This window comes from Spermophilus citellus (genome assembly GCF_964194105.1).
Source record: "Spermophilus citellus genome assembly, chromosome: 1".
Lineage (NCBI taxonomy): Eukaryota > Metazoa > Chordata > Mammalia > Rodentia > Sciuridae > Spermophilus > Spermophilus citellus.
Window position 1 is genome coordinate 119,375,656 of NC_138182.1, and position 22,463 is coordinate 119,398,118.

At 37.8% G+C, this 22,463-nt stretch overlaps 1 protein-coding gene across 1 annotated transcript; it reads left to right on the forward strand.

Moving 5' to 3' along the window:
- Positions 1–17,649: 17,649 nt before the first annotated feature.
- Positions 17,650–18,576, forward strand: LOC308649237 (olfactory receptor 14C36-like; the record flags this gene model as incomplete). The annotated part of the gene is made up of 1 exon (XM_081294793.1): positions 17,650–18,576. The coding sequence occupies one exon, from the start codon at positions 17,650–17,652 to the stop codon at positions 18,574–18,576; it is 927 nt and encodes a 308-aa protein (XP_081150919.1).
- Positions 18,577–22,463: the final 3,887 nt, after the last annotated feature.

Below are 22,463 nucleotides of genomic sequence, written 5' to 3' on the forward strand. Positions count from 1 at the left end.
TGTGCCCCTGTAGTATGCTATTTTTAAGACCTCTGGGTATAGACTGAAAAGAGGTATAGCTGGGTCAAATGGGGGTTCCATTCCAAGTTTTCCAAGGAATCTCCACACTGCTTTCCATATCTGCTGCACCAATTTGCAATCCCACCATCAATGTATGAGTGTGTCTTTTCCTCCACATTCTCCCATACACTTATTGTTGTTTGTATGCATAATAGCTGGCATTCTTAAAGGAGAGAGCTGAAATCTTAGAGTAGTTTTGATTTGCATTTGTCTAATTGCTAGCAGTGATGAACATTTTTTCATAAATGTGTTCATTGATTGTATATCCTTTTCTGAGAAGTGTCTGCTCAGGTCCTTGGCCCATTTATTAATTAGATTATTTGCTTTTTGGTGTTTAGCTTTCTGAGTTCTTTATATACCCTAGAGATTAGTGCTCTATCTGATGTATGAGGGGTAAAAATTTGCTACCAAGATGTAGGCTCTCTATTCACCTCAAAGATTGTTTCTTTTGCTGAGAAGAAACTCTTTAGTTTGAATCCATCCCATTTATTGTTTCTTGGTTTTAATTCTTGCACTATAGGTGTCTTATTAAGGAAGTTGGGACCTAATCCCACATGATGAAGATTAGGGCCTACTTTTTCTTCTATAAGGCGCAGGGACTGTGGTTTAATTCCTAGATCCTTGATCCACTTTGAATTGTAGTTTGAACTTTTTAAAAGTTTTTTTGCATGGTGAGAGAAAGAGATTTAATTTCTTTTTGTTGTGTATAAAATTTCAGTTTTTCTAGCACCATATTTTGAAGAGGCCATCTTTTCTCTAATGCATTTTTTTGGCACCTTTGTCTAATATAATTGTAATTTTGTGGGTTAGTCTCTGTGTCCTCTATTCTATACCATTGGTCTACAAGTCTGTTTTTGTGCCAATACTATACTGTTTTTGTTACTATTGCTCTGTAGTATGGTTTTAGGCTGTATTTTGTCAAAGGTCTGGTATAGCAATGCCACCTGCTTCACTCTGCCTGCTAAGGATTGCTCTAGCTATTCTGAGTCTCTTATTTGTACAGATGAATTTCATGATTGCTTTTTCTATTTTAATGAGGAATAGCATTGGGCTTTTGATTGGAAATGCATTAAATATGTATAGTGCTTTTGGTAGTATGGTCATTTTGATAATATTAATTCTGCCTATCTAAGAGAAAGGTAGATCTTTCCATCTTATAAGGCGTTCTTTGATTTTTTTTCTTTAGTGTTCTATAGTTTTCATTATATAGATCTTTCACCTTGTTCATTAAATTGATTGCCAAGTATTTTTGTTTTTTGAAGCTATTGTAAATTGGGTAGCTTTCTTCACTTCCCTCTCAGAGTATTTGTCACTGATATACAGAAATGCCTTTAATTTATAAGTATTGATTTTATATCCTGGTACTTTGCTGAATTCATTTACTAGTTCTAGAAGTTTTCTGGTGGAGCTTTTTCAATCTTCTAGGTATAAAATCATATTTTCAGCAATTAGTGCCCATTTGAGTTTTTGTTTTCCCATGTATCTCTTTAATTTCTTTCATCTGTCTTATTGCTCTGGCCAATGATTCAAGAACTATATTAAATAGAAGTGGTGAAAGAGGGCATCCCTGTCTTGTTTCAGTTTTTAGAGGCAATGCCTTCAATTTTCTCCATTTAGAATGATGTTGGCCTGGGGCTTAGCATAGATAGCCTTTATGATGTTGAGATATGTTCCTATGATCCCTAGTTTCCCTGGTGTTTTGAACATGAAGGGGTGCTGTATTTTGTCAAATTCTTTTTCTGCATCGAATGACACGATCATATGCTTCTTATCTTTAAGTCTATTGATGTGATGAATTACATTTATTGATTTTCACGTGTTGAACCAACCTTGTATCCCTGGGATGAATCCCCACTTGATCTTGGTGTACGATATTTTTGAAATGTTTTTGTATTTTATTTGCCAGAATTTTATTGACAATGTTTGCATCTATGTTTGTTGGAGATATTGGTCTAAAATTTTCTTTTTTTTGATGTATCTTTGCCTGGTTTTGAAATCAGGATGATACTGGCATCATAGAATCAATTCAGGAGTGCTCTCTCTTTTTCTATTTAGTGAAATAAATTGAAGAATATTGGTGTTACTTCTTCCTTGAAGGTCCTGTAGAATTGGGCTGTGTATCCATCCAGTCCTGGGCTTTTCTTGGTTGATAGACTTCTGATGGTGTCTTCCACTTCATCACTTGATATTGGTCTGTTCAAATTGTATATATCATCCTGGTTCATTCTAGGCAGATTGTATGACTTAAGGAATTTGTCAATGCCTGACATATCTTCTACTTTATTGGAGTATATGTTTTCAAAATAATTTCCAATTATCATTTGTATTTCTGACATGTCAATAGAAGATATGTCAATGCCTGACATATCTTCTACTTTATTGGAGTATATGTTTTCAAAATAATTTCCAATTATCATTTGTATTTCTGTAGTATCAGTTGTGATATTACCGTTTTCATCTCATATGCTGGTAATTTGAGTTTTCTCTCTCCTTCTCCTCATTAGCATAACTAAAGGTCTGTGAATTTTATTTATTTTTTCAAAGAACCAATTTTTGTTTGTCAGTTTTTTCAGTTGTTTCTTTTGCTTTGATTTCATTGATTTCAGCTCTAATTTTGGTAATTTCTTCTCTTCTACTGCTTTTGGTGTTGATTTGTTCTTCTTTTTCTAGTGCTTTGAGATGTAGTGTGAGGTCATTCATTTGTTGACTTTTTCTTCTTTTAAGGAATGAGCTCCTTGCAATGAACTTTCCTCTTAGTACTGCATTCATAGTTTCCCAGAGATTTCAATATGTTGTGTCTATGTTCTCATTTACCTCTAGGAATTTTTCAATCTCCTCCTTGATGTCTTCTACAACCCATTGTTCATTCAGTAGCATATTGTTCAGTCCAGGTGTTGGAGTAATTTTTATATTTTTTATTTTGTCATTGATTTCCAATTTCATTCCATTATGATCTGATAAAATGCAGGGTAGTATCTCTACTCTTTTGTATTTGCTAAGAGTTGCTTTGTGGCATATTATATGGTCTATTTTAGGGAAGCATCCATGTGCTGCTGAGAAGAAGGTGTATATACCTGATGCCAGTTGAAATATTCTCTATATGTCACTTAAGTCAAAGTACTTAATTGTATTATTGAGATCTATAGTTTTTTATTTAATTTTTGTTTGGAAGATCTATCCAGGTATGAGAGAGGTGTGTTAAATTTGTCCAAGATTATTGTGTTTTGGTCAATTTGATTCTTGAACTTGAGAAAAAATTGTCTGAGGAACATAGCTGCTCCATTTTGGTGGGAATATATATTTATGATTGTTATGGCTTGTTGGTGTGGTTCCCTTGAGCTGTGTGTAATTTCCATCTTTTTCCCTTTTGATTAACTTTGGCTTGAAGTCTACTTTATTTGACATGAGGATGGAAACCTCTGCTTGCTTCCACAGTCCATTTGAGTGCTATGATTTTTCCCAACCTTTCATCTTCAGTCTGTGGATGTCTTTTTATATCAGATGAGTCTCCTAGAGGCAGCATATTGTTGGGGTTTTTTTAATCCAATTTTCTAGCCTATGTCTTGATTGGTGAGTTTAAGCCATTGACATTCAGGGCTATTGTTGAGACATGTTTTGTATTCCCAGCCATATTTATCTATTTTTTTATTTAACTTGACTTGATTTTCTTTTTTGATTAGTTTTTCTTTTAGGGTACTACCTCGCTCTGCTGATTTCATCGATTTTTTTTTGTTGTTGTTGTTTGTTTGTTTGTTTGTTTCCTCTTCATGGAATATGTTTCCAAGGATATCTTGTAGGCCAGTTTTCTAACTATAAATTCTTTTAATTTTTGTTTATCATGGAAAGTTTTTATTTCTTCATCAAATCTAAAGCTTAATATTGCTGGATACAAGATTCTTTGTTGGCATCCATTTTCTTTCATAACTTGATATATGTTGTTCCAGGATTTTCTAGCTTTTAGGGTCTGTGTTAAAAAATCTGCAGTTATCCTAAATGGTTTCCCCCTGTATGTAATCTGATTCATTTTTCTCATGGCTTTTAAAATTCTCTCCTTATTCTGTGTGTTGTGCATTTTTATTATAATGTGACTTGGTGTTGATCTTTTGTGATTTTGTACATTTGGCATTCTGTAGGCTTCTTGAATTTGGATTTCCAATTCATTCTTCATGTTTGGAAAGTTTTCTAATATTATTTAATTAAATAGATCATTTATGCCTTTGGTTTGGAACTCTATGCATCTTCAATCCCAATAACTTTTAAATTTGGTCTTTTTATGCTATCCCATATTTCTTGAATGTTCTGCTTATGGTTTCTTATCATTATCACAGTGTGTTCTTTTCAAGATTATATATTTTGTCCTACTTCATAGGCTGAGTAGGATCCCTTGAACTTCACCCACAGTGTGTAATAGCAGCACCCTACCTGTGTCTGGCCACCCAATATCTATCACAGGAGACACACACATTTCCAGAGGAGCCCAGGCAGGCTTAGCAGGAAGGTCATTTTACTAAGGGTGAGTGTGTTTAACCTGTCAAGGTGCTGAGGAGGACCCAGGATGACAGAGGCCTGAGGAGATTATGATGGAGGTGACCTGGGATTGAGGTGGTCTGAGCTGTTACAGAAGTGTTGAACTATGAGAAAAATCTTCTTTTCAGTGTATTTGGTCAGTATTTTTCGTATGATTATGAAACTGTGAAGAAAAAATATAGAGCTGGGTTGTGGTTCTGGTTCAGTGACAGAGTGCTTGCTTCGCACATGTGAGGCATTGGGTTCAATCCTCAGCAACACATAAAAAGAAATAAACAAAATAAATATATTGAAATAAATAAACAAATTGAACAAATACATTGAATAAACAAATAAATAAATTGAATAAACAAAATAAAGCTATTTAAAATAAAAAGGAAGAAAGAAATATAATAGAAGGTGTCAAGACTAAGGCAAATTAATTTTTAGACAAAGGAATCTTTAACTTCATGGTGCTGAACATGAAATAAAAACACAACAGGGTAAAAGTAGAAGTTTAGGAGAATGTCAGCAGGAGGCTATGAAGACCTTACTCTGATCTGTTGGAGAAGAAAAGAGAGCCCCAGTGGGAACAGGAACAGGTGCCTGTCAGATGGTGTGTGACCATGAGACAGCACCACTCATGTCCTGGGGAGCAGCAGGGAGAGTAGAGGACTGCAGAGAAGCCAGGTGCAGTCAGGTCCCCTGAGTTTACTGTAAAACCAGACCTGTGAGCTTCGAATGGGAAAGTGTGGTGGAGAACTTTCCTCATGAGAATTTTATTTTTCTTCATGAGAATAAATACTCCAAAATTATGAATAATTTCCTACCTAAAAAAATATTTAAAAAAAACATGATTCAAATTATTAAATGTGGAAAAAATGAGAAAATAACTTGGACAATTATATTAATGAAATAAAATGAAGGTGACTAAAATGGAGAACAAAAGGAATGCATGGTGACACACATGTTCATGGTGAAGAGGAGGTGGGCAATCCTGGAGTGCTCTGCATGGAGTCTCAGGAGGTCATGGAGGCCTGATGGAGAGCTGAAGACAAGCTCTGCAGATCAGGCCCAGACCCTGGGCTGCAGACCTCCACACCTGAACTGGGAGGTGCACTCTGCTCAAAAATGAGTGAACACATCAGAAAACCAAGAGTACCTTCCTCTTCAGGGAAAGATACTGAAAAGTACAAGAAAACATTTGGATATGAATGTGTAAACTAACTGTATTATTTTTCAAATATGTTTCAGTTGTCTATGAACATTTTTAGTTATTTATTTTTTTAGTTATTTATTTTTTTATTTTTTTTATTTTTTTATTTATATGCAGTGCTAAGAATCAATCCCAGTGGCTCACATGTTCTATTCAAGTGCTCTACCACTGAACTACAGACCCAGGCCCAAGTACTTGTGTTAATCGTAATTTTGCTTTCATTTTCTTCTCTCTTTATCTTCATAGACAACCAGAATTTCCACTAAATGGCGAATGCCACCATGGTTACTAAATTTCCCCCACGGGGCTCTCCTGATATTTGTAATCTGAGTTTTCTTTATTTCACAGTATTCCCACTGACCTACCTGGGTACCTTGTTAGGATAACTATTTCCATCACTGTCCCCAATGCCTGTATCAAGTCTCTCACTGGCAACAGGGCCATTTCAGTGCCTGGCTGTGCAATACAATCTTCTTGGTCATTTTCTGTGCATGTGTTGAACTTCTGTTTCTCACCATCATGGCCTGGGACCACTATGTGGCCATCTGCCAGCCCCTCCATTACCCCCTTATCATGAACCCTCAGTTTTGTGTCCGAATGACCCTGGCTTCCCTGCTCAGTGGTCTGCTGTATGCAGGTGTGCACACTGGGAACACATTCTAGCTGTCCTTCAGCCAGTAAAACGTGGTCCATCAGTTCTTCTGTCATGTCCCCTCTCTCCTGCTCTAACACCACCAGCAACATGGTCCTTCTTCTTATCTCTGCTGTGGCAGTTGGTGGTGGTTGCTTTCCTTTGATTGCCGTGTCATATTTTCGCATATTTTCTACAGTACTAAAATTTCCCACCAGAGAGTCAGGGAGGCCTGCTCCATCTGCACCTCTCCCATCCTCATGATTTCAGTTTTCCTCAGTCCCATCATGTGTGTAAAAGATGGCCTTCAGTGACCTCTGACACAGTCCAGGACATGGTTCTCTGCCTTTGACACAAGTGTTTCTCTCTTCTTAAAGCATCTTACATAAAATCTCAGGTACAAACAGGTAGAGGAAACTGTGAGAGAGTGATGCAAAGACAGTTGTTCTCAGGGAAATGCTTTTCAGCATTATCCTCATTTTATTGAGTGGAGTTAAATGAGATCAAATGCTCTTCTACTCTGCCTACCCTATTATCACCTTACTAGAATCTCCGTTATTTTATAGCATAATTTTTTTGTGATTTACCTTATTATCGCCACAAATCCTTCATAAATGTTTAATTTTATCAATTTGTTTTAGTATATAAATTTGATCCAATATATTTTCTGAAAAAATTTCTGGTGATATATATTAAAGTTTCATCAATTACTGTCACAGAGGAAATCTTTACAAAGAAAACATGAAGATAATGTACATCCACATAATCTGCTGTCAAACTGTGATACAAAATTGTGTCAATTTAATTACTTTGAAAATATATAAAAATCAAATCTTTAAAACTTTGTAATAAAAAATGTAGAGAGAATCACAATGATACTTTTCTCTGTTTAATTTATATAAAAAAGGAAGATACTCCTTGTCCATGAAGAAAAGACAGAGCAAAGGTTACATCCATCATGAACCAAAGGTAAAATTCATCCACTGGGGAAGAGCACCTTGGGCTCCCCCAGCTGTTATGGCTGCCAATCTTTTATTATGTCTAGGATGGTCTAGTATGGGGGACACAAACTCGGGGCTGAGTTGCAGGTAAGCTTTCTAAGAGTTTTCCTCCAACACATCTTACTTCTGTAATAACTATGATAATGGGTCATATCTGATCATTATGAAAAAGTGGCCAGGAATTGTCTAGCCTCATTGTTTGACCCATGTAAACTTGAAGATTTCTCTCAGTTTTTTGGAATTTGTAAAGTAGACCTCTGGGTGCATTTCTGGCCATCTTTTTGGTTGTTGTTGCTGTAGTTGTGCTCAGCAGGACTGAACCAAGGCTGCATCCTAGACTTTTTTCTGTTTTTAATGTGGGACAAACTACACATGTTTTGACCAGACAAACTCCATTTTACCCTCAGACTCCATTGCATATGAAAAATGCTTCTCACATGAGAAAACCCTGCATATGTGAACCACCTCCTGCCAAGCACAGCCTGTGTGGCAACAAATAAGACTAAAAACGTTTCAATTATTCTTTCACAGTGTATTATTAGGAAATGGATATGTAAGTTGTTCTCATTTTAATTCCTATTTTTCTTGTGCCGTGTACTGTACCCTGAACTGGGTAATTCTGACTCACTCCCCATGTTACTATGGTTTTGACTTACTGGTAGCTTGAAGTTTGGGACTATAAAAGTGTACCCTACCTTCTGTAAAATGTTGAAGGATGCAGAGCCGACTTTCTATCTGCCATTCCTACCCACCATCAATAAACTTAATGTCCTACTTCAAGACTCACCCAGTGATTTCTTTCTAATGTGCACATTGTATCACAGAAAATAGGGTCTTGCTAAGTTGCTTAGGGACTCCAGGAGTTTCTGAGGCTGGCTACAAACCTGTGATCATTGTTCATCAGCCTCCTCATGTGTGGGATTGCAGGTGTGCACCCCTGTGCCCAGTTTGTGGCAGCTCAATATCTCACATGAGTTATTTCTCTCCAAACATTATAGTGTCCTCATTGGCATGTGCTTGGATAATCGTTAATTATTACTGACATAGGCTGAATATCAAGTTACCTAGAAGTACTTATATAACAAAATGAGAAAAAAATATTTATACCAAAAAACAATCAGTGTATTCAACTCCAAATTCTAAACAATCAATTTTGTTCACCAAAACACTAATAGAAAAATGTGGATTAAAAATAAAAATGTATTTATTACCTAGGAAAATATAAAAGCATATATATAATTGATTAATAAAGGCATTTCTTAAATTTTCAGTCAAGGGAATACTTGCAGTAGGAGCCAACGAGCACCCCAGTGCTGCCTGATGTGGGAAGGCTTGACTTCTTCTATATGATCCACCAGAGTTGAGGCTCCACCCACACACTATGTCCATGGTTTCTGGTTCTCACTGCTCCAATGTTTCCTGCTAGAGGAAAAGACCTTTGGAGAACTCCAGATAAATTCAGCAAACTCCACCTTGACATGCATTTCCTCTTCAACTATGGCTTCCTGTATCTAATTTTATGAGTTTTTCATGAGTTGAGGTATCCACATAAATGAAGTTTAAATTTAACAGATAAAGGAGGAAAGAAATTTAATTTCAACCACCAGTCCTATTGAGATGCATCCTCTGGGGTACATTTTTGGATATTTAACATATGTTTTATTTGGAAAACCTTGAGTCAAAGGAGATGAACAAAAAATATTGATATAAGGACTTTTTTATAGCTCACATTGTGTGCGAAATAATGCAAAGACCCATCAATTGGTGTGGTATGGATCATATGCAGAAGTTGGTAAAAAAAATTTACTTTGAGTATTAGTCATGAGCCAAGAAGCATATTTTATACTAATATCATTATGTCAAAGATAAATTTTGGATAGCCAACTTTTCTGAAATATTAGGTCTATTTATTAAGCCAGTTTTCATAAAATATTAGGTTTACTCTAATAAGGAAACAATATTTAAGAGTACATGAGTTGCCACCTCCATGGCCGTTAATTCAGATAGCAGACAGGGATGACCAGAGATTTTTTTAAAAACACACAAAAACCTTTAGAGAGAATGCTGGGATCAGGTAGGACACTCATCTCTGGTTGAGATGAGTGACCCCGAGCTGGTTCAGCACATTTATTTTATAGGTTTTATCATAAAAAGGTTATTTGTGGAAAAAATTCAACAAAGCAGGCAGGTGTGAGGCTCCCACTACCAATGAGACATTGTGGTTCTTGTTATCTATGCTCAGAATCTCTGATCCCTGGGAGATAGTATCTCAGTTTCAAGGTTCAGACTGATAACTCTGAGCCTTTGCCCTGATTTTTCATAGGCAGAGTGTCACCATAGCAACTGGGGGATCTTCAACTCTGTATTTGCTCAGGGAGTTCCCACTGCAAGCAGCACACGACCACCATGAGACAATCACAAACCTGATGCACATCACCATCTCCCATGGTTATGAGTGTCAGTGTCTGTGGGATGAAAGCTGCAGAAGACCGAGCCTGAGCCCAGTACAGAGTTAGAAGTATAATGAAAGTTTAGCTATCAACAAGGCAATGTAGTAACTTATTCTATAGAGACTTTTAAGATAATATTCACAACTGAGAGTTATGCCAGAACCATCTGACTTTTTCCACCTTCATAAATCCTTTAGAATACTTATATCAATGACTTTAGAGTATTATATCAACTGCAAGGAATCACTTGTTTGTATCAGTAGAGTTAAAAGCTAGATTTGATCAGAATTTTAAAGACATCATTTTAAAAGTTGGATCCAAAAACTGAGTGGTTGTAAACTGACTGCAAGCCCTAAAGAGATGCAAAGTATTTCATACCTGTTCAATAGGAAAGGAGCTGAGAGCATCTAATAAATTTGTAAGACCATACCTATTGCATACTCAAGAATGTAGAAAGGAATATTCCCTTGAGAAGTGTCTTGTGGCCACCCTGTTTGCACAGCGGGCACAAGAAATTGTTTTACCATGCTAAGCAAGGAAGACATTCAGAAACCACGATTGTAATAATTTGGGGGACCCAACTATGGTGAGGTGGCATCAGGCTTTAGCATCATTTACATTGTGCCAGCTCTACAGGAATGCAGGGTGCTCAAATTAATGCCTTCCACCATCAATTCAAAGAAAGGCTTGGTAGACCAAGTGAACTGTAGCATACTTTGGGGCCCTACAGACTCCCGCGACAGGGTGAATAGGTGAAGCTGTGAATGTGAAGCCAAAGTTGGCATGGAATCCCAAGACATTAATAGTTACCAGTAGCATAAACTCTCTGCCAATAAAAGGCAAAGAGAGACCCTGTGCTCTGCAACTGGAAAGACCAAAGGGCAGTAATTACCAGACATTTTGGAAAATATTGTCTTACAGTCAAGAGTCCTAGCTGTTACATGAGGAATTACAGATGGAGTTATTTTCTCAGCTGGTTTTGTATTTCCGCTACATCACCCATTCTTTCCACAGCCCTACTAAGTCCTTTTGGAGTAAGAAGATTTATGTTCTACAGTGGATATTGATGCATGTAACTTGCTTTTGATTTTTATGGGGCCTCAAAACCAAGATTTTACCTTCAGTTTTAGGTGAGATATTTGGCTCAAACTTTAGGGTAAAGTTGGAATTGTTACGACTAACAGACAGTTGGAGATGGCCTAAATTCATTTTGCATTGTGAAATGGACATGAGTTTTGAAGGTCTTGGGTTGAAACATTATGGATGGAATGTGAGGTATCTCAAAAAGTGCTGAGGGCCATTGCCAAGTAGGAATGACGCATCGATATTTCCTTGCCAGCGTACCCCATGTTAAATGGACTTGCCTTGGAAATTTGCTGTGACCTTGCATGTGTGTTTGAGAAAGGTGACCCTGCTCAATGACCAGGGTGGATCCAGGTTTTAGGAAGTATCTGGGTTTAAGATAATTTGGTTTTAAGGCGTTCCCGGTTTAAGACAATAGGGGTTTTAGGGAAGTTGGAGGTTGCTGCTCTTATTCCTTTGAGTATTAATTGTCCTACAGCCTCAGGATACCTAGTAAGAATAGTGTTAGGAGAATAAGATAAATGTATCCACAATAATGGACCTTCTTGCCAAAATACTCCTGTAGGAATATTTTTTGTTGGTAGTACAATAAATAATAAAGGCAAACTTATATCAATTCTATCTAGATGCATATTTTCCATATATGTTTCAATAATTTTTAATGCCTTTCTAGCTTTAGGAGTTAACATTCGGGGTGAATTTGGATCTGATGGACCTTTTAGAATATCAAATAAAGGTCCCAACTCTCCTGTTGGTATGCCTAGATAAGGCCATATCCAATATATGTCTCCCAATAACTTTTGAAAATCGTTAAGTGTTTTGAGTTGATCGAATGTCTTGGCTGGGCACAAGATCACGAGCCACCACACACCTTGTAGATTCAAACAGCAATTCTTTATTCCCGAACTCACACCGGCCTCTACACACACGTTCTGGGGAAATCCCAGTTCTGCTGCCGCCCAATTCACTTACTCCACGAGGCTTTCTTCCCAAAATCCTTTCTTAATCTCTCGAGAACTCAAGGGGAACAAACAGCAGGAACACCCTAATCCCAGCAGCAATAATCTTCAACCTCCAACTTCCCTAAAACCCCTATTGTCTTAAACTGGGAACGCCTTAAAACCAAATTATCTTGAACCCGGATACTTCCTAAAACCTGGATCCACCCTGGTCATTGAGCAGGGTCACCTTTCTCAAACACACATGCAAGGTCACAGCAAATTTCCAAGGCAAGTCCATTTAACATGGGGTACGCTGGCAAGGAAATATCGATGCGTCATTCCTACTTGGCAATGGCCCTCAGCAAAAAAAGTTCCTGGATTGAGACAGAATTTTAAAAGGTAGAATGATAGGATTATGAGAGCTGCAACCTAATCAATCCATCTTAATTTGAATTAATTGACTGGGTGGTAGATTTAGGCATTTGGGACATTGCTGGAGAAAGTGGTCCACTGGGATTAATCCCTGATAGCTTTCCTCTAACCCTAACCCTAAACTAACACTCATTCTTCTTCCCTGTCTTTGCTTTCCTGGAGCCATATGCTGAGCATCTTCCCTCTGCTGTGTTGGTCCTCAGTGTGCCCCCACCATGGGCACAAAATCATGAAATTGTCCAAAGATAGACTATAACTCTGAAACCCTGAGTCAAAATATGCTTTCCCAAATTGGTTGGTTTTTATTTATTGTGGGTGTGTTTTTTTGTTTTTTAACCAGGTATTTTGGTCACAGCCATGCAAATCTGACACAGTTCTTCATCATAATCACGTAGAGTGCAGAGTGTATACCAGAGATGACCAAATGGCCAAACTTAAAATACACAATAAATCAGTCACATTATATTACCAGATTGAGGAGAAATAAGTCCACAGATAGATGTGCAGATTTAAAGATCTGTGGAATGTACACATAACAGAATGTCCTTCATCCTAAGGAATGTACAAACAATGCCTGTACAGGGTGGACTGATTTTGAAAAAGTTAGGGTAAGTCAAGCCAGAACATATATTGAATGATTTTATTTATATAAAATTTCACAAATATATAATTTCAGAGGTACAGAATATAACTAGAGTTTTCTAGTGTCTGTAAGACCATGTGTAACAGATTAGATGGTTCATCTGAAGCAATAAAAGTATCTGGGAACAAGTTGCAGTTGGAGTTCTACAACTTGGTAATGTAGTAAATATCACTACATTTATAAGCATGAACTGTCACAAAGGTAAACTTTATGTCATGTGAATTTCATGTCAATGATAAGAAATTTTTATGCTGAACTACAGTGTGAACAGCTTTCCACTTACAAGTTGGTGAGTGAGTGAGAGTTGCTCACCAGCCTTGATGTTACCTGATCCATACCAACACCCTTAATTCATAATGAGGACAGGAGGCCAGAGATGAAAACACACAGGGAGAACTATCAGTCTTTTCAGTGTTACTCACTTCTCAGTAATGACTTACTGCCATGTGTGGCAGAGCAGTTCCACTGTCCATGCTGGCACATGGCCAGGTCCTCTCTCCTGGGCTCTGGAGGAGCTGCTTCTTGGGGGTGTGCTCAGGCCTCCTGCTGTCTCTGCAGGCTGAGCTCTGGGCTCCTGGGGGCCCTGCTCCAACTGGCCAGGCACCAGGTTCACATAAAGCAGAGGTGACTGAGCTCCCCACATCCTACATAGCACTGTACTGACTGGACAGATTCACCCTGGCTGCAGACACCATTGATGGGAGAAGCATGGGGAGACACGGTTCTGTTCCATGTTGACAACAAGTGACACTCAGGAGTAAGTAATAAGCAGTTAGAGTTTAAATGCATCTGAGCTTCACTTTTATTCTGTTCAGCAAATTACAGTGTCATCCAAACAGTCAGCTAGTCCAGGAAAAGTTTTAATTCTGAGAAGAACACAGCAAGCATGGAGACTCCTTAAAAGTGCACTATGGTTTTTGGGGTGATTGCCACTGCTGCAATAGGAACACAGGGACCTTCAGGAGGTCTGCACAGTGTATGCAAGTATAGTGTGTGAAAATTCTTCAGGCTGATTCTGGATAGTTTAAAATTCTCTTCTTCAGATTACTATTCCTTATAGCATACTTGTAAAATTCCAGAGAAAAATAAACACATTCACATTAAGACAACAAGCACAAAATGCAAAATATGGTATAGGATAGTTAGGTAGATAGGAATGTTTTCATACAACTGATAAACATGCACATATGTAAATAACTGTGGGAAATAATATATTTAATGTAGAACACAATTTTCATTGGAATAGTTTGAAAATTAATCTCACCCCTTTCTTTTGATCACAATACATTTTTTCACTTATTCATTTTGTAACTTTTTGTTTTGGGGTTTCAGGGATTGAACCCAGGGGTGCTTAACCACTGAGCCACATCCCAGCCCTTTTGATTATTTATTCTGAGACACAGTCTTGACAAGTTGGGGGGCTAGCTTTGAGTTTACCATCCTCCTGTCTCAGCCTCCTGAGCTGCCGGATTACAAGCATGTGTCACTGTGCCCAAATTTTCAATTGTATTCTTAACATTTTTTACTGACTATATATTGAGTATGACTATAAGGATGTGTGTGTCTAGTGGTATCAATTTAAATTTCAAGTTGTGCAACATTTGGAAGCATATTTCATTTTTCAGATTATATGTACCTCAGCATTCCTCAATGGCTTATCAAAGATACTAATCAATTTCCTAATAAGGAAAATGTAATTTAGAAATAATTAATTATTGAATCTTTCAAACCAAAAATTTGTTAGCAGTTTTGAAATGATCTATTTATCATATATTTAATTATTTGAAACACTATCGAGAGAAATACAAAAAATAAAAAGTCCTGGCTTTTCACGTGCAGAGAAAGCACCTGGGCAGTCCCTCTTCATGTTCCTGGAGTTAAGACATGCTAGCTTCTCCTCACACACATTGTCCTGACTCTCACTTTTACCAACCCTTTCTGTTATTCATACCTTCATCTTATTGTCTTTAAGAGGGAATCTTCTATGGGTATTTTTTGCCCCTTAAATGAGGATGTCATATTGAACCATACAAAATTTCAAATTCAACCTATGCAATCTAAGCCATATTTTAAAAAAAAATCCAGCTTCAAAAATCACCATATATTTAGAATCTACTGAAATTGTCTCAGGCCCTTTGTAAAAAATAGGTGGTGCTTTGTACATTTATTTTATTGTATTTATACATGACTTTGCATCAGTTCTCCATAATTGGAAGTTTCCTGATATTGACTGGAATATGAAAAAAGAAAGTTGAATTGAGATGAATTTATCAAACTATACCAAAATCACACAAGGAAAAGAGGACATGAAGTAAGTTCCTATAATTCAAAATAGTTGTGGAGAATTTTCTAAGTTCTATTGGAGAAAGAAAAGCAGTAAGTGGTTTAGTGTTAAAAACCATAATAAAGAAAGAGCACTAGGGACATATCACAGTTGATGGAGTGCTGGCCTCGCATGCACAAGACTCTGGGTTCAACACTCAGCACCACACACACAGAAAATTAAAACATTTTTTTAAAAAGAAAATGTCTCTATGCAACTTCTAGATTTAAACCCAAGTTTATGTTCCATCTGTATGTGACAAGATGTTCTGGGATGATCAACAAAAACTCCTGAAGATCCCAGAATCTAGGATAGAAGGTGAAAAACCTGGCAGATTTCCATAAAGAAACCTGATTAGTCTCATCATATATCACTTTCAAATTTTTTCATGTTTATTTGATTTTTACATATGTACCATTTTATTTTTCCTTCACAATACTCAAATTATGTTTTAAAGATGATAATTTACCTCTTTTACTAAAACCAGTATCCGGAGCACATTTTGCCATGTTATGAATCATTAGTAAATATTTGTGGAAAGATTACCTAATTTGAAAAGATCTTATGTTATGCCCAAAGGCAAGTGTGAGTTATTTCAAAAGAAGGAACACTGTATTTCTTACAGATGTGAAGAAAGGGCTTCACCAATTTAGGAGTTACTTGTTTGTAAATAAGTCAAATAAAAACTTAGTTCATGTTAACAGTTAGTCGATTATGCTATATTGCATTTTTTAGTAACTACTATGCATGATGTCATGCACTTGCTACTATGAGAATAAAACTTGAAGCAATACATGATCAAAAATCAAGGAATTTGTAACAGCATTTCCAGGGATAAATCATACTGATTTACTGAAAGGTAGAATAACATGTTGATTTCTAACACTACAGAGAAATAGAAGAATAATTAGAAGCTACAAGAGGGTTTCTGAGGAAAAGTTGCATCTGAGCCTCCTTTAAAGCTCAGTACGTAGTAATGAGGAAAATGGAATCATTATGTCACAGTAGAAAAGGGCCTCTGTCAGCAAGTTCTAGGGCATGCTGTGAACAAGGGGGTCACTGAGGTGTGAGATTCAGGTTTGTGTCACGGAGAAATGGGGAATAAGGCAAGCAAGAGATTGAAGTTAGACTGTGTAGGTGTCCTTGAAATTAACTGTGAAATTAACACCAACGTACCTGTGTCAGGGCACAAACCCCAGTCCATGGAGGACACAAAAAATTTAAGTAAAGGCCAGACAAACTCATGAGGAAAATCGCTTTTCTAAGGATGAGTGTGGTTAACCTGGCAAGGTGCTGAGGTGGACCCAGGTTTCCAGAGGGCTGAAGAAACGATGATTTTGGTGATTTGGGATTGAACCAGTCTGAGCTGCTTCATAAGTGCTATAAATATGAGCAAAATCTTCCTTCTAGGGTATACAGCCAGGATCACTTTGTATAATCATGACATTTGGAGGAAAGGGTTAAAATGGAAGGTGTCAACAAGAAAATGACAAATTATTGTATAGACAAAGGAATCTTCAACTTCATGATGCTGAACACAGAGTAAAAACACATTAAGGTAAAAAATAAAAGTTTAGGAGAATGTCAGCTGGGCTGGAATCTGGAGCTTTAAACACCTCACACTGATGTGTTGGAGAGAAAAAGAGAGCCCCAGTGGGAACAAGACCAGATCCCTATCTGAGATTGTGTGGCCTGCATACAGTACCACCCCATCATGGGGAGCAGCAGGGAGACTAGGGGACTGCAGAAGAGTCCAGATGCAGTCAGATCCCCTCAGTTTACCATAGCACTGGTCCTGCAGCCCTGAAATGGGAAACTTTGAATATTTGAGATTCTTTCCTCATGAGTAAAATTTTTTCATGTTCATGGAGATAAATACTCCTACATTATGAAGAGTTTCCTATGTAAAAATATTAGAAAATTAATTACAATTGGAATTATTAATCATACTTTGAATTATTTAGTGTGGAAAAATGGCAAAATAATGTTGAAATTGTATTCATGGAAGAGAATGTAGGTAACTATATTACTGATCATTAAAAAATTAAAAAAAAACATTGTCACATGCTCTGCATGGAATATCAGGAGGTCAGGGGAGGCCTGATGAGGAGGAACTGAACACAAGCCCTACAGGTCACACCCAGACCCTGAGCCGCAGACCTCCACACCTGAACTGGGAGGTGCACTCTGCTCAGAAATGAGTAAACATATCAGAAAACCAAGACTGACCTTCCTTTGCAGGGTATCTGACCACAAAATACAAGAAAAAAATGGTGCATATGAATATCTAAAGTAACTGCATTGAATCTGTTTTCTTTCCACTTTTATCTCTTTATCATCCCAGTCAACCTGAATTTCCAGTAATGGCCAATGCCACCATGGTAACTGAATTTCTCCTCCTGGGCTCTCCTGATGGCTGGAATATGAGTTTTCTCTATTTCACAATATTCTCAATGACCTACCTGGGTACCTTGTTAGGGAATCTTCTCATCGTCACTGTCACCACTGCTGACCAGAACCTGCACACACCCATGTACTTCTTCCTCAGGAACCTGTCCATTTTGGATATGTGCTACATTTCCATCACTGTTCCCAATGCCTGTGTCAACTCTCTCACTGGCAACAGAGCCATTTCAGTGGCTGGTTGTGCAACCCAGATCTTCTTGGTCCTTTTTTGTGCATATGTTGAACTTCTGTTTCTCACCATCATGGCCTGGGACCGCTATGTGGCCATCTGCCAGCCCCTCCAGTACCAACTCATCATGAATCCTCAGATTTGTGTCCACATGACCCTGGCCACCCTGGTCAGTGGTCTGTTGTATGCAGGTGTTCACACTGGAAACACATTCTGTCTGTCCTTCTGTCACTCAAACGTGGTCCACCAGTTCTTCTGTGATGTCCCCTCTCTGCTGAGGCTGTCCTGCTCTGACACCACCAGCAACATGGTCCTTCTTTTTGTCTCTGCTGTGGCAATTGGTGGTGGTTGCTTTACTCTTATTGCAATGTCATACATTCGCATATTTTCTGCTGTGCTGAAATTTCCCGAATCAGGGAAGGCCTTCTCCACCTGCACCCCTCACATCCTCGTGGTGTCCATCTTCCTTAGTTCTGGTGCAGGTGTGTACCTGAGGTCCTCAGCAACCTCTGACACCCTCCAGAACATGGTTCTCTCTGCCTTTTACACCATGGTTCCTCCCTTCCTGAATCCTCTTATCTACAGTCTCAGGAACAAACAGGTAAAGGAAGCTGTGAGGAGAGTAATGCAAAGACAGTTGTTCTCAGGGAAATAATAAAGATGCTTTTCAGTATTATTCTAATTTCCCTGTTTGGGGTTCTTGATTAGAGATCATGTTCTTCATAGCTGTGCTTCAGAATTTATACTGCTTACTCTAATGTCACCTTATTGGGTCCTGGGTACTTCAACTTACAAAATAATTTTTGTTTTAATTTACACCATCATTTCTATTTATTCTTCATAAAATGTATAATGTTTTAAAATGCATCTTTTATAAATGAGTATAATTCAAGTTGTTTGCTATAATCATTTGAGATTATATATGTTTATGATTCATCAAATCGTTTGTAGTACTTTTATCAAGTAAAGTCACAGATGCAAACCTTACAAATCAATCATGAGAACATCCTGAAATCATTTGATCATATTTAGTGATTTAATTTAGTGATGTGTGAAATAAATATGGAAGATCTATGATACACAATTGTGTGAATGTAAATACATTGGAAATAACACAAAAATCAAATCCTAAAGATGTTATAACCAAAAGTGTAGAGGGAATCATAGTAACATTTCTCTCCTTCTGGAACATAGAAAAAGAGGAAAATCCTTGTCCATGAAGTAAACAGAGGGCCATGGTTACCAACCCCTGTGTCCTGACAGTCAAATCCATCCCCTGGGGAAGCCACATTGCCTTCCTAGGCCGTGTTGGATGCCAGTCTTTTTTATGTCCATGATTGACCCAGAGATGGGGACCAAACCTTAGGACTAAGTTGTAGGTGAGCATTAAGATTGTTGTCTCCCCCATGTAACTTAATTCTGTAATATTTAAGACATTTGTCTTGTCTTATAAAAATGAAATGATATATACTAATTATCTGACCTAAGTGTCTCCCCTATGTCAACTATCAACTTTCTGTAAGTATGTAAAGTAAGCCTGTATCTGTACATGTCCTCTAATGCCTTTTTGCAGTCATTCATCCTCTCACAGAGTTTATGTCTTTTGAAATATTTTAGTGGCCAAACTGGAATGTGTTCTGCTAGTTATTAATTGCAACTGACATATACTCACTGTCAATGGATCTAGAAATTTTAATATAACAAAATAAGAAAAAAAGAGTCCATATATATTGCAGGCAATGCATCAAACTCCAAATTCTGAGAACAATTTTTTCACCAGTTCACTAATAAGAAAATAGTGGACAAAATTATAAATATATGTATTACCTAGGAAAATACAAAAATCTAAATATATGTGAATAATGAATAACAGCATCTCTTAAAGTTTGCAGACAAGGGAATACTTGTAGTAGGAACCCATGAGCACCCCAGACAATCAGCAGGAAGCCTTGACCTGCTGTAACAGGATCCAACCAGAACACAGGCTCCATCCACTGTATCTGACCACTGGGTCTCCCTGCTCCAATGACCCCTGCTAGAGGAGAAGACCCTTCAGAGCACCACAGATGACTTCTGTGACCTCCACCTTTACAACTATAACCTACTGAATCCTAATGAGTGGCATTCAAAATCTGACATGAGTTGAGGTGACAATTAAGTTTAACTTCAATGCATAAATTTAGAAAAAAAATAAATAGCATAAAACCAGTCCTATTGAGAGACATCCATCTTGGTCAAAGTCATTGGATATTTAACTTGTATTTTAAAATGTTTTATACCAAAAAAGCTGGTTGCAAAGGAGATGTGAATAACTAAATATTGGTACAAAGACTATATGGAATCCCATATTGGATTTCAAATTATGCAAAGCCATGAAGATAACTTCCCAAGGACAGAAAAAAAGAGAACATCAGTTAAAAATAGATAATAGCAGCTAATTATTAAGATATTTCTTTAGCATATAAAATAAGGGATTGTTTTAATCTATTTAATGTGGTTCTTCTCTTGTTATTTATTAAATTATCTGCATCAAGAGACAATATCACTTTTACAGACATGGATATGGAAGAAGTTACTAGTGTGGTCTACTGTTAAATGATTCAAAACAGAATGATAAGTAATGTCATTGTGACTTGGTGAAATTGGCCATGTGAAGGCTCAGACTGGGGTGACAGAGGCATAGGTCCTGAGTTTGGACTCTTGGGTTCAAGGGGCAAGTCTCAGCAGCATGGCTTTATGAGCCAGTTCCTAGGAGCAGACTGACAGCTGATGAGCTCACAATGGGCCCCGACTTACTGGATCAAATGAGTTTCCTGAGCAAATGCTCAAGTTACTCTGGTTTTTTGATTCTGCTTTCTTTATTTATTTCTTTCTTTAAATATTTATATGTATTTTAGTTGTAGTTGCACCCAATACCTTTATTTATACGTGGCACTGAGGATCGAACCCAGGGCCTCACTCATGCTAGGCAAGTGCTCTACCACTGAGCCCCAGCCTCAGCCCCTTGATTCTGCTTTCTCAGTAAGAATTTACAGGACCCCACAATTTATTAGTGCATCTGGTGATGCAAAACTGGATTATAGAATATGCAACCCAGAGATGGAAGTGACCAATTCAAATGTGCCCCAGTGTTCACTGAATTATCTGTGCAGATCGATATTTACATCAAGATCAATTCAAAGTTTTAGATGTTCTTCTAATTTTTGTAATTTTATGGATGCAAACATAGTTGCTCAACATTTCAAAAATCAAAGATACACACCAACTTAAGCAAAGAAGTAGAATCAGAGTCTGTGGTGCATTTCCACCTGGTCCAGCAGCCAATCATCCTCCAGTCAAAGATAGAAATGTTCCTTTCTAATGTACCAACAAAAGTGGATTTCCTATGAGTAAAATTGCTCCTACTTTGATTACTGGTTACAATGCAATGGCATGAAAGTCCACAGACTTCTGTAGGACATAAGATTCCCAGTAAGACAGGATGTTCTTCCATCTTAGGAATCCAGCATCATGTCCAGATTTGTGCTGTCAAACTAACATGTGTCCAGCTCAGTCTATTCATCAGGGTGAATATTTTATTGTGTTTGGAGCATCAGTAGGACTTTCCCCCAATTTAGCAAGCCTTATTTAAACTTAGAATTATATAGGACCTAGGATAAAAGATGGGGTGCAGAACTTCCTTTCAAAAGTCAAATTGTTAATTTTTCAACTGGAATTGAGCTTTTATCCTACCTTAGTCACATCTCTTATGATGAAAGTGGAATATGCAAGGCCAGTATCAGTCCTAGATGTTTTAAGGGTTGATGTGAATCTAAGAAGCAATCCCTGGGAACTACCCCTGCCTGGCCTAGGAGCAGGACGCAACATTTTCTCAGTGGCTGGGACCACATACCCGTCCCTGTGGAAATGCAAATAATTTATTTTTGGTAAAATACCTCTTTAGAATTGTCTAATAGCACAGTGTGGGCCTCACTTCTCAAAGCTGGTATTTAGGTGGAGAGACTTCAAGTAAAAAGATCAGCAAACTGTACTAAAGATAAGCAGAAAACCCCAACTAATGAGTTTACTGTGAGGTTCCCAGATGGAAGACTTTAATTTTGTTCACTGACATCCACAGTCCTTCTCTAAGCTCCATTTTTGTGAAAATCTGGAGAAGTGCTTTTAGCCCGACACCCACGCTGGCTTCATGAAAGAAGGTTTGATTGTGAGAAAATGCTAGGGGGTTTTAAATTAAAGAGACAAAACTCTAATTACCTTTAAAACCAGCTCCAGGACTGTTCCTCCCAGCTCTAGCCTCAAGCCACCGAATGTGGTAGCGAGGTTTACTGAAGTGGCTAGCGAGAGAGAGAACACGTCAGGTAGTGGACTTTTATTGGGGAACAGGAAATTCTGGGGAAAACCCATCCAATGAAGATTAAGGGGGGCAGCATCCTAAGGTCGGGGTGATGATTGGGTCTTCAGGGCAGTTTCCAGACATGTCTCTGCACGGACAAGCCCTTGGACCTGGAGAAGGGTGGGGAAAGCTCTGACAGCTGTGTCTAA